At 41.4% G+C, this 13,139-nt stretch overlaps 1 protein-coding gene across 1 annotated transcript in view; it reads right to left on the bottom strand.

Annotated features, from left to right (window-relative positions):
* The window catches only part of DOK6 (docking protein 6), a 431,983-nt gene extending 420,052 nt beyond the window's left edge, over positions 1 to 11,931 (bottom strand). Inside the window, exon 1 of the mRNA XM_017951839.3 lies at positions 11,515 to 11,931. Coding sequence (XP_017807328.1) covers positions 11,515 to 11,580 — 66 coding nt within the window. The 5' untranslated portion in view covers positions 11,581 to 11,931. The remainder of the gene's footprint in view (positions 1 to 11,514) is intronic.
* Between the last annotated feature and the right edge of the window lie 1,208 nt (positions 11,932 to 13,139).

Raw genomic sequence — 13,139 nt, 5'->3', positions numbered from 1 at the left:
TTTGTGTGGGTCCCTATTTAAAACAAACTTTTTTCTTAATTATATGATCTGGATGTATCCTTATATCAAAGCTTCCACAAATCCCCATGTGTGAACAGGATAATTCACTAATGATGCTCTAATGTCTAAGCTAGGAGTAAACAAAAGAGAAATTAATTCTATCTACTTATTGCTAAAGACAACTATTTAATATTCACTAATCTAAAACACGGATAATTTTAAAATATTTTAAAACTTAACTGAATCACTTCCAATAATGCTGTTTTATCAGTTATATGTATTAGTTGCAAGCAACAGAAGCTGACACTTGCTGATTTAGACAGAAAGGAATTTATTAAAGTTTTTATTATTTCAAAATAGGAATAGAGGACTGGAGAACCAGGTTCAAGACTAAGCAACCATAAATATTCTCTAAAGTTAGTAAAGTGGCTTAATGAGTATATTCACTTGAGACAATAGATGCAGTAATTTGCATTGTTTCTGCTCTTGTGTCATTACATTGACCCAGTAGAAATGACTACTCTGTCGTCCCCTGTGAAGATTCCTCTACTGAATTGCCTCTTTTGTCACTAACTCAAAGTCGGTCCTAGGTTCCCGTAATTTCTAAAAACCAGCTCATGATCTTGTGGCTCTAGCTGCAAGGGAGATAAGCATTTTGGGCATTTCATCTTTTATGATTCAAGACCTTATTTACTACCTTCACCATTCGTAATGTGGGAGTACTCTCCAAATATGGAAAAGAGACTCAAATTCTGGCTGAAATAAAGAAATGATAAATGGCTGATATAGACATTCATAGTGTTTATTTTTATTTATTTTTTTTTACTTGTGGAGGCATACTTTAACTTATTTATCGTAGCTCTCTAGGGTTCAAGGGAAATATATGGTGATAAACAACTTGCATTAAAAATTATTCTGGTAAAATGTACTTCATTTATTCTAGAATCACTTGAGATAAAAACCAAGCCTGAAACAAATAATTCTCTTGCCCAGAAATCAATTCACGTAGAATCTCTGGGAGTGGATCTTGCCATTGCTGTTACCAAAACAAATAAAAGAGAAAAAAATAACCCTCAAAAGTAAAATAATTATTTTTCTTCACCATCGTTATGACAAGCCATAGTGCTACAATGGAGGTAGACAACTTGTTTTGAGAATATTCCAAGTCAAAATCATCACAGGTAGAGGGTCTCACAATGATGGAAAAGCCATAGCCAACTCTCCTGTCTCTCAGCGGAGTTCTGGAGGCTCACATGACCTCTACCTCCACAAAAAACAATTAACCAGTGAGAAAGTTCCATTTCTGTAATTCAAGAAAGCCCGCATGCTCATGATCACAAATGCTGCACATACACAAAAAGTATAGATATTTGAAGGCATCAAAAACTACCAAAGATAAAATTGATAATGTATTCTTATAATAATTTTTAAATGAACCAAATGAGAATTCCAGACATGAAAATAAAAACATCAAAATTGATAGCAATGAATAGTTTTAACAGTAGATTATTTGCAGCTGAATAGAAAATTAGCAAACTGAAAGAAATGCAAGAACAATTATTTATCTTGAAGATTTGAGAGGGAAACAGATGAAAGAGTAAAAGCATAAAGACACTTTGAGATATGGTAGTAATTACTTGCCATATCTCTGCTTTCTTACATATGAGTAAGGACAAAGAGAAAGAATGGACAGAATTGATACTTGAGGAGGTAATGGTGGAGAATGTTTCAAAACTGATGAATGATATCAAGCCATAGAATCAAGAAGCCCTATAAACCTCAAGAAAGATGAACGGAATGAAAACTATATTTCTACATGTCATAACAAAACTCCTGAAAACCAAAGATAAAGAACATATTAAAAGCAGACAGAAGAAAAGAAACTAATCATTTTCAAAAGGCAAAAATAAGACTGCCAGATGCATTCTCAATGCAAACAATGGTAGGTGAAAGATTCCTTTTTCCCAAGAGCTAGAAAAACAAAATACTTCTGTGGCAATGGTTCTCCAACCTGGCTAGCCTGTAGAATCACCCAGTACCTTTCCTAGATACTGAAACTCACTTCTGGTTGGCTCCTTGCCAACAGTCCTATTTCACTACAATCTATTCTACGCCCCAGCCTCAGGGGTTTTGTTAATTTGACAATGAACATTTAACCCCTCTTGTAAAACCCATCAGCAATTTCCCAGCTTCTTAGAACTCTACAAGCACTCTTATTCTGGATCTTTTCTCATTACTCCACACTCATCTCATCTAGACACATATTGTTACCTGGATATGTTGTGTCTTATGCATAGAACTTTTAACAAACCCTTCTTAATTCACGACTTGTCAGCTTTATGGTCACCTTCTCTAAAAACCACAAGGGTACCTACTATCTGCTTGGACTCGAGAGGTATGGGCCATATACTGCTTCAATTTTCTCTCTCCCCATCCATTCAGCTATGCCCTATCTCTTCAAGTAGGAAACAAGGACGAAAGAAAAGAACATAAAACATAAACCTCATAGATACCAGGAGCAAGGTGTTGCAAGGTAGCAGCTGTCTTTCACAGCCATGAGCCCACGTTTATGAAGAATACAAAACTGACTCTGAGCTACTGGTTTTTTAAAATATAGTCTCATTCAGCGAATCTCCCATTGGGAAAATCATGATTGCATTGTTCAGAACTCAGTGAGTCTTAAATTAAGTACAATTTAAATAGCCATGGTATCTTAATTACTTAGATGAGAATACACAAATTAGACAATTGAAATCTTTTAAGAGCATCCACATTGCTGGTAGAAGCATCAGTCATGTATCAAGAGAGCCTGGAAAGCATGATCCAGAAGTCCTCAGAAAGGATGGACTCAAATTCATTGCATTGTTTATGAAGTGAATTTCTGTATGTCAAAGAAATTTTTTGTTGTATTCCTTCTGTGTTCACATTATAAAGCATTATAGACTGTCAGGAAATGAGGGTTACATAAAAGATTTAATAGATAATTAACTTTGTATTTCAGAGGTCTTCGCATGAACAACAGTGTAGTTAGCAGTTTAGAGGAGTCTAATGCGTTACATATTTTCTCTATTTCCTAAAAAAATTATCATTTTATGGCAACAATTATCAACTCTGGCATCACATTAAAAACACTTGAGAGAACTTTAAGGCAAACCCACACTCAACTCCAGGCCGGCCAATTCAGTGAGAGCCCAGGCCGAAGGATCAAGCTCTGCAGGTCACTCCTATATGCAGTTGTCATTGAGAGTGATTTTTTTTTTAATAAAGGGATAGGTAATATAGATAATATAGATATAGATAAAGGGATAGGTAATATAGATAATTATCCGCTCAGGAAAGATAGCAATTCCATATGTATGGGTAGTAACATGCCATTTGGAAATACATACATATCCTACTGAATATATACATATTCAATATATAACACATTATATATGTATATATGTGTGTACATATATACATACAGACATAAACATGCTAAAGGGTAGTGAGTAATCAGAAAAAAGCAATTCCATATTTACAATGGAAAAATCATTAGGAAAAAAGTACTACACACGTTTCTACATGTGTATTAGTCTATTCTCATGCTACTGTAAGAACATACCAGAGACTGGGTTATTTATAAAGGACAGAAGTTTAATTGACTCACAGTTCTGCATGGCTGGGGAGGCCTCAGGGAACCTACAATCATGGTGGAAGACACCTCTTCACAGGGCGGCAGGAGAGAGAATGAGTACCCAGTGAAGGGGGAAGCCCCTTATAAAACCATCAGATCTTGTGAGGACTCACTAGCTCAAGAACAGCATGGGAGAAACCACTCCTATGATTCAATGACCTCCCACCAGGTCCCTCCCATGGCACCTGGGGATTATGGGAGCTACAATTCAAGACGAGATTTTGGCGGGGACACAGCCAAAGCATATCAACATGTAATACATTTTATATATAAATGTACACATTTGAATAAGAGATTGGCATACAGGCAGCTTAAAAAATTAATAGTTGTTAAATAAAGGAACATAATTTAAATACATCTATTTTGATTTAAGCCCCTTTAAAGCAACAAGCAACAAAAATAAGAAACAAACAAAATAATCCAGCCTCTTGAGTTGAGATCATGCTGTGGTGGAGCACTGTCAATGCTTGGGCATTTAGCTAACGCTGTCATACTATATGGTGCATGACTATGTCAACATATACTGCCTTTTGATTTGTCGGATCCCCATTAATCTGCATAGTTTTTATATTTAGGTTTTCTTTAAATGAACTCACCTTTCAGTAAGCTGATTTAAACATAATCTTTTATAAAGCTATGTTAAATAAAATATAATCTTCCATAAAGGTAATGCTAAAATAAATATATTTAACTATTTAAATAACTTTTAAAGTTCTACCCAGACACTGTCAGCTAAATTTTGAAAGGAGCTCTATTTTTTTTTTTCTAAAAGGAGAGGTTAGTGAATTTGTGTTTGGTATCAATGAAAATGAAATTGTATCAATTCAGTGTGGCCTGGACAAGTATCTACATAGTACTTCCTTACTGTGACATAAATTATTTCACTAAATAGCATTTTTATCTGCAATCTTAATAACTTAGCATTGAGTAAAGTGAATGATCATATCAGCTTTATACCAAGATACCAAAGAAAGCACGTTGACTTTGAAGGGTACACATGACTGTGTTGAACTTGTCTATATATACTCCAAAGTGGTAGCTGTTGTATAGTAGCTATTATACTAAACTTGAAGTTATAAACCTAGGTTTGTATACACAAACACACAAACCCAAGCTGTATCTCAGTAACTCCAGCTGATTTTCCTTTTGCATTCTAGTTTATGTACAGAATGGGGGTTAAAAATAGAATATACATTTAAAATCCTACCATAAGAATTATATAATATGTATGATAAGTCTTTACAAGCTGTAAAATGCACAATACATACAAAATGTAGTGAGATTATGTTACCATTATGAAGTCTCAAACTAAGCATTAATATGTCTTTGCTCCCAGTAATTTTACTGTTAAGCCAAAAATAAAAATTAAACAAGAATTGCTGCAAATAATTCAGGAAAATGGCAGACAAAATATTTTGCCCATGTTGAAAGGTTACAACCATCACTAATCATTGCAAATACCATGCAAACAGTAGTTTTATTAATTTCTGCTCTTGCTTATAGCAAAATATCATTTCTTATTCTATCCAGTTTGACTGACAGGTGCAATATTCTCATTGAGTAATAGTGTAACAATATAAAAATGAATTACTTAGAGGATAATACTGCTCTGTATCTTAAAATAAATCTAATGAGGATTTATGTAGAAAGTTAATGAAAATGTTCCCTATCTAGAATTTGTGGGCTCTGTGGACAAAGTTACAAGACCTTGAAGAAAAACAGAAAATACTGTGACTAAAGTGAGGCACAAGTAATAAAACTGAGGCTAAAGAAATTATAGTATGGTCCCTTTTAATTATTTCATCTTATTTGATAGAAATTATGTCTTCCTCAAAACCAGCACTGCACTTAAAAATGTGTGAAATCTAGAGATTATCTGTAAATGGTGGGACTACAGATAACTGTAATTTTGTTTGTATTGCATGTCTTTTATCTTCTACAGTTTCTAAAATTGATATAAATAGAAACAGTCCAAAGATACAAATACTGAATTGTCCTACTCAACAGTATCTACATGGTTTATGATCCAAACAGGGCAATGCTAACTAATAAAAATACTTCAAAAAGATGACATTTATGTCAAATATATATGCTTCATAGTAAACTATTTTTTTTTCTAGATGGAGTTTCGTTCTTGTTGCCCAGACTGGAGTGCAGTGGCGTAATCTCAGGTCACTGCAACCTCCACCTCTTGGGTTCAAGCAATTCTCCTGCCTCAGCCTCCTGAGTAGCTGGAATTACAGGCGCCGGCCTCCATGCCCCGCTAATTTTTGTATTTTTAGTAGAGACGAGGTTTCACAATGTTGGCCAGGCTGCTCTCGAACTCCTGACCTCAGGTGATCTGCCAGCCTCGGCCTCCCAAAGTGTTGGGATTACAGGCATGAGCCACTGCACCTGGCCTAAACTAATTTTTCATTCCGTATTCTATTGTATAGTGATCCAAAATATTCACCATTATTATGCATGTTTGAAAGACATTTAAGGAAACTGGGAATGTAGATCGTACAAAGATACTTGACCACTGTTGCACTTCCCTGCTCACTGTTAATTTCAGTCATTTGAAAGGTCTCTTTAAGTTTTGAGTATTATCTTTGTTTTCTAAGAAAAGGAATGTCACTTTTAAAGTTCACCTTGCCAGCAGTCATCTGTAAATCTATCAAGATAAAAACTGAGACGTGAATCTTGATAACTCTCTCTTATTACCAGCCTCTCCCAAGGCCTTATATGGTCATAATAATTTAATAGCAAAATCCAGCCATAATGTCCGTATTTGGTTTTTACTGTAAAAATTACCTTAATTTTCACTGTCTTTGGCTTAATTTTAAAAATTCAAAGAACATCAGACATGTTCATATGCAGATACAGGCATGTTTTTAAAAGGAAAAAAAATTGCCAATAGAGATAGTAGTTTCTAAGCATACATCAGATGTCATACACACAAACAGGCAGCTGAAGATAACGTAAAATATAGGAATTGGGTAGAAGATACTTAAGATCTTTTCTTACTGGAAAATTCTAAGAACTAGCATTATTTGCAGGACTATATATATAGATACAGAAATAAGTGGCAAATGTACACACAGTGTAAAGAATATGCATAATTGTCACATAGAGAGTTCAAATAATGGATATTGTCACATGCTAAATTCGTATTTAATGAGAAATGATAACTATACAAATGATAAATAAACATAGATATCACAGATCCATTTCAGAAAACCATGTCCAGGATTCACAACATTCTAGACAAGTAAAGATGGAAACATATTCATTATAATTTCTGCACCAGAAATCCATAGATTGGGAATTCATATATGAAGTAATGATTCTGAAAGTTCTTCAGAACTTTGAAATGGTCAGAATGACTAAGTTATTTATATGTTTTATCTTAAATATATTTATGCATCGAATTCTTGGCAAATTGGTAATGCATGCCATACAAGATATAATCTCTCTTTACAAACTAGTTTTTACAGACTTGGAGACCAAAGAAATTGTAAAATGGTCTAAAGGACAAAATATACAAATGTATATATGCACATTTCTATTTATTTTATTTTATTAGTTATTTTGAGACAGAGTTTTGCTTTGCCACCCAGGCTGGAGCGCAGAGACACGATCTCGGCTCACAGCAACTTCCACCTCCCGGGTTCAAGCAATTCTCGTGCCTCAGCCTCCTGAGTAGCTGGGACTACAGGTACACATCACCAGACCCCGCTGACTTTTTGTAATTTTTAGTAGAGACAGGGTTTCACCATGTTGCCTCAGCCTCCCAAAATGCTAGGATTACAGGCTTGAGCCACCGTGTCCAGCCATTTGTATTTATTTTAATGAGTGAGCTTCTATACAAGGGTAAATTTTCATCAGTCTCTCTCATGAACAAATATTCTGAGGAAAGCTGTTGTGAGAGGAAAGGAAAACTCACAGTGTTTACAGAAAGGAGATCAATTATCCTTAAGCCAGGAATGGAGTTGTCCTGAGGTTTTAATCAAGAAGGGAGAAAGGGCAAGAGGTAGGTGAATCCACAATAAGTTGTTAAAACAAAAGAAAAATACGCAAAAAGTGAAATTCTCAATAGGTGGTCAGCTCATAAAGTTAGTGCTCTTCAAAACCCCAAATCTGTTCCTCCACGTTTCCCTGCTTCTCCTACAGCGAAGTTGGTGCAAAGTGACAATGACTGGCCCAGAGATGTACTCTGAGTAGCAATGATGCAGGGGTTATTTATGATAAGTAATTCAGGCTTAACACAGTATGACTCTGTAATACATACACAAACACCAGTGTACACTGCCTCTCAAACTGTGGACACTCCAGGATAATTTGATCGCGTGTTGAGTGTGTACCTGAATACACATACACACACACACACACCACCCTATCCTGAGACACTCCTCCAGAACCCACACATATCAGTACCAACCTCTCACCTGAGTTTGAGTAAGAAATATAAAATGTCTGTAGAAGACACTCTTTTGCCTGCATATAATGTGTCTGTGAATAGTCACGTTGATGTATTTGAATGAATTCCTTGAAAAAAAATGATGTGAGGTCTGTGTCTAAAATAAGTCAAGGTATAGCAGTCTAAAATTTGTACAGTGACTGTGATGATGGTGATGATGGTGGTGATGATGATGATAATGGTATCATTCCACAATGCTGCATCCATTTTTGATAACTTTAGGGTCAATACATAAACTGTTGGATTATTAATGCTTTCGGTGATTGAGTTCTTAGTTTGGCTGCAAACCAAAAACCGACTGGATATTTTGCTATATATGCCTTGCTTCCTAAACTTTACTTCTTTGCCCAAACAGTGGGTAAGGGACTGGACTCAAAAGGTTGCTAGCTTCCCCAGTGAGACACAGGGCAAGGGCCCTTTTGACCTCGTAAAACTGGAAGCCCCTCTGAAAGGGCTGACTTGCTACCTAGAGGACAAGAAATGCCTTACAGCCCTCATTCAAAATTGCACTAATCTGTGAGGAGCAAAGTGCACATTAGAACATTTCATCATAACTTATGTTTCATGTCAGTAATTATCTCTGATGCAATTGGCCTCATATCCAGGCCTTTTTTTTCTCCATTAGAATATCACAGACTTCGATTTTTGAAAGAATGAGTCCTGTCCATAATAAATCAAATATCTATGCATGTTTAATTACAATTATTTATATTTTGAAATTTAGTTTTGGACATAAATCATACGAACTCATCTTATCCTTAGAGTTAAAAAATATGTTACTTGGAAAAGTTCATACTTTCGAGTCCATAAAATTAGGAATAAGTATTATTAACTATGCAAAGGAAATATTAATGTTTGGATAATTTCAATTTTTATGATTTGGGGTATGACTCTTTAAGGCACACAGTATTTGCTTAGAGTTTTACTGTTTTATGGGACTCACTTAACTTAGTAAGGTCACAGAACCAGCCATGTGAAGTTCTGCCATTTAAATTCACTCTTCTGCATATTAGAATATGCTGAATAGAAAAGCATCTGACTTAAAAAAAAGTTCCCAAAATAGTCAAGGTGAATTTAGTATTTTGATTTAATTTAAAACAAAACTGTTTCAATATCTAACTTTGAAGTTTACGCTTCTCAGGTAGAAATGGAGGACAAAAGCAATTAATTTTTATATAAACACACTTTCATTGTTTTCTATGAAGGTTGCACTTTACAAAGGCAAAGCTCTAAACAGTGAACACAGCAAAAGAGGCTTTGTAAGTGTAAATATACGTTTGCACACATCGGTAGGCAGAAATGGTGTTCAAGATGACATTTCAAACGCCGTGAATGCCAGTTACCCAAAAAGCATTCAATGCACTTTCCTTGGGCCCTGTGTTATAATTGGGTTACATATTCAGTTTTTATTGTGTGAAATCCTGGCAAGCTTGGATGGGGTGGCGGGGAATCCTATCGACTCCAGGGCAAAGTGCGCAGGAAGGGGATACTCAGGCTACATTCTTCAGTCTCATTTTCACATGCAGGTGACTCTGTGAACGCAGACACACATCTTGTGTGGGACTTAACTCATTCATTAGTTATATATAGTGTGAAGCATCACACACAATCTCGATTTCAAGAACAAAGGCCGAGAAAAATAAACAAGCATCGTGTCGTAAAGCAAAGGGCTTCAAAGGTCAAGCTAGGAAGATGACTCCCTTCCACCTCCAGCTCTGCACCTCCCTTGGCTGACAGCTGTGTGGTGACAGACTTGAGCATTACGTCCTGGCTGCGAGAAACAACCAGACTCCTGGAGAACCGCAGCTTTTTCTGTGGGTTCGTCCTTATATCCCTGGAAAAGAATGAGGCGCTTTCTCCTACCCAAGAAAAGCCCTTGAAACCTGGCCGAGGATCTGACTCTGGCGCCTGCTCTCTTTCGCCTTGGTGGGGCTCACGGCAGCGCACGTTGGCTCCAGGCTGGAGGAAGGGGGGCGTTGCTGTCGCACTCGCTCTTGCAGCCTCCCAGTCTACTACAGAACTGCTGAAGTTCCAGAATGGGCCCCTGTTGTCCTTGGGGTACACTCTGCACCTTTAATGCGAAACCCAGCAGAGGCAGCACCAAGAGTCAAGTCGGCCTTCGCCGTCCGTCCTCCTGTCCCCAACACCTGGCGCCGCCAACTCCCGACAAAGCGACTCCTGGTGCTTGGTGCTCTGCCCTCTTTCAGGGATTCTACTGTACCTTTCTTCTACTCTCTAACACTACTCTTCTTTTGCTTTCTTTTTTACACAGAAATTAGCAAAGTTCTCCCCTCTTTTTCCCCTTCTCCAAGTTGGAGGATTCTTCCAGCCATCAGGGAATACAGGGAAGGTTCTAGCTCAAGAGAAGGTTCTTCTCTTTTGCCCCGGGATGCAGGAGCCTGGTAGAACTGCAACTTGGAGGACAGTGAGGCAGACACAACAAGAGTCCGGAGCACGGGCACTTTCTTTCCCAGACGAGTTTCCCCTCGCTCTTCCGGACCACCCCACCCGGGTCAGCCTCCCAGGTCACCCCACCTCGCGCGCTCCCTGGGGACCTCCTGCCCGTCCCTCCATCCTCCCCCTCGCGTCCCAAGTCTAGGCCGCTCCCGTCCAGGTGCCCGCCCCTCCTGTCCCGCTGCCTCCCGTTGAGTCCCTCCTACCGCCTCGTCTGGTCACTAGAATAGTTTTGAACCCTTGGGTTCCACACCGTTTCCCTCCCAAGCCAGGCAGCGTATCTCTCAAGAAGTAGGGAAAGGTCTCCATCAACTTTGCCGTTACGGAGCAGTGTCCGCCGGCGGGCGCCGGGCACACACCTGCCTGCACGCGGGCGCGGGTCCCCGGGTCGGGGAGCACTCGCGGGGCGCAGGAGCCGCCCTCCGCCACGGCGAAGGCGCCCTAAACTCGCTCGCTACAGCCGGCAGGGACGCGCGGCGCTGGGAGGGCATAAAACGGGAATTTCGAATTGAGCTTGGGAAGCGGGGACCAGAAAATGGTGATTCTAAACACACGCGAGCTTCGCCACACAGCAGTTCCACCCGAAAGGCGCACACTTTTGAGAACAGACCATCGTGGATAGCACCGCACAGAAACCTCCTCCAAGGCACGTTCCTCGTTGGAACTGACAACCCCTTTCGTCTACTGACTTCCCCGCACGGTCGAAGACAGCCCGGTGCACTCGAGGATGGGGGCTCAGGCGCTCCCGGAGCCCGCAGGTCCGTCTGCAGAACCCCCCGGCAGGTGCGGGCCCCCACCTGGCCAAGCAACAGGGCCGGGTCCCTCTCTGCCCTGTACCCGCACGGGTCACCTCTCCCTGCCCCCCCAGGCAGCCAGCCGGGCCGAACGAGCGCAGGGGAAGGAGCAAGCCGAGCGAACCACTCACCCCTAGCTTCCTGCTGCGGATTTTCACGTAGCCCTGCTTGACTATGTCGTTAAAGTTGGAGGCCATGGCCAGCGCGATCGGGCTCCTGCGCTCCGCGATCCGCTCTCCAGAGTCGAGAGCCGCCGTCCGCCGCCGGGTCTGCGCGGGTCTCGCATCCAGCCGGCCGCCGCCAGCAGCAGCGCCGCCGCCCGCTCCTCCCCGAGCTCCCGCCGGTGGGGACGCGGGGTCGCCTGCAGGGCCGCCGCGGACGGGGAACGGGGCCCGGCGCCGTGAGCCACACCAGCCCTCCGCGTTCCGGCGCTCACCTTCGCCCCCCGCCGCGAGCCCCGCGCCGCGGCCCGCGCAGCCGCCAGCTGCGGGCGCCCCCACCGCGCCGCCGCCCCCGGCAGCACCCACGGGCTGGCGCCTCGCTCGGCGGCGCACAGCTGGCCGGAGCGCACCACCGCGGCTCCCCGGCGCGGGGGGAGGGGGCGGGCCGGGGGGGCGGGCTGATGCGCCGGCCCCGCTCCCTCCCCCTGGTCCGCGGGATGGCTGGGCTCGGAGACGCTCGCAAGAAGCGCTCCATCCCTCTCCGCGCGGGCGGGAGCGCCTCCGCCGCCGCGCGCCCCGGGCCCGCTCCCCACCCGGCTCCCCACCCGGCTTCCCGCTCCCTCAGCGCTCCCCGGTCTCTCAGCGCTCCCCGGCGCGAGATTCCTAAGGACACGGCGCCTCATTCCCGGGCTCTAAATCTCCACTCGCAAGCTGGGCACCGGGGAAAGGGCGGTGGGGACACTTCCAACGTGGAAGGCCAGGGGGAGCGAGACACTTGTTTATTTCATCGGCCTTGTTTACAGTACATTTTTATTCCCAAGCACACGCGGTCGTTCCAGGTCTTTGCCCCGTTAGGAAGTGTAAATCAATCGACGCCAAACCCTTCCTGGTGCACACAAAGAGACCAATCGTGCGCATGTGTCTAATCCTCCCGCAGCCTAGAAACAGGCAAGCGGGCGAGGCAGCCGGGCGCCGACGTCCTCTGCTGAAGGAGTGGAGAAGACCGACCCGAATGGTTGATTTATGCATGCTTTTTCGTTAACTAGGACTAAAAGTGGCTCCTGGCTCTTCTGGGAAAATGGAGAATGTGGTTGTTATCAATGGATGCCAATGACTTCTTGAAATGCTCAACTTGTACAAACAAAAAATGAAGAACTTTCTCCCCTTAATGTAGAAACACATGGTATTTTAAAAGTAGGTTTTCCATTATTGTAAAGAAATTTTAATTTTTAAGATTATATTTTTGTGAAAGATTCGAGGAAAAAAAGGGATAATGAATTTTGACTGGAGGCAATATATAGATTTTTACTATAGGCTAGAACATTTAGTACTTACTTGCTAAGGATGTTTCTAATTAGTAAAATGTATAAAGATTGACAATTTTTAAGGTGACTCCTGCAAGAGTTATATTTAATCAATAGATGGTGTTTATTACAGTGAGCAGTATTTTTCTAGATTCTCATTTAAAATTTCCCACCCCTATTTGAAACACACTAATACTAAGAAAGAAAGGAAACTGAACTTGAATGGGGTTGAGGGGGAATGTAAAAACTTGAAGAACAAGGTAGCATGTCCCTCACTCCAACCAGACAGCA

The sequence above is a fragment of the Papio anubis genome, chromosome 19, assembly GCF_008728515.1.
Source record: "Papio anubis isolate 15944 chromosome 19, Panubis1.0, whole genome shotgun sequence".
Taxonomy (NCBI): Eukaryota; Metazoa; Chordata; class Mammalia; order Primates; family Cercopithecidae; genus Papio; species Papio anubis.
Note: the sequence above shows the minus strand (reverse complement) of the source record. Positions and strands in the feature narration are given on the sequence as shown.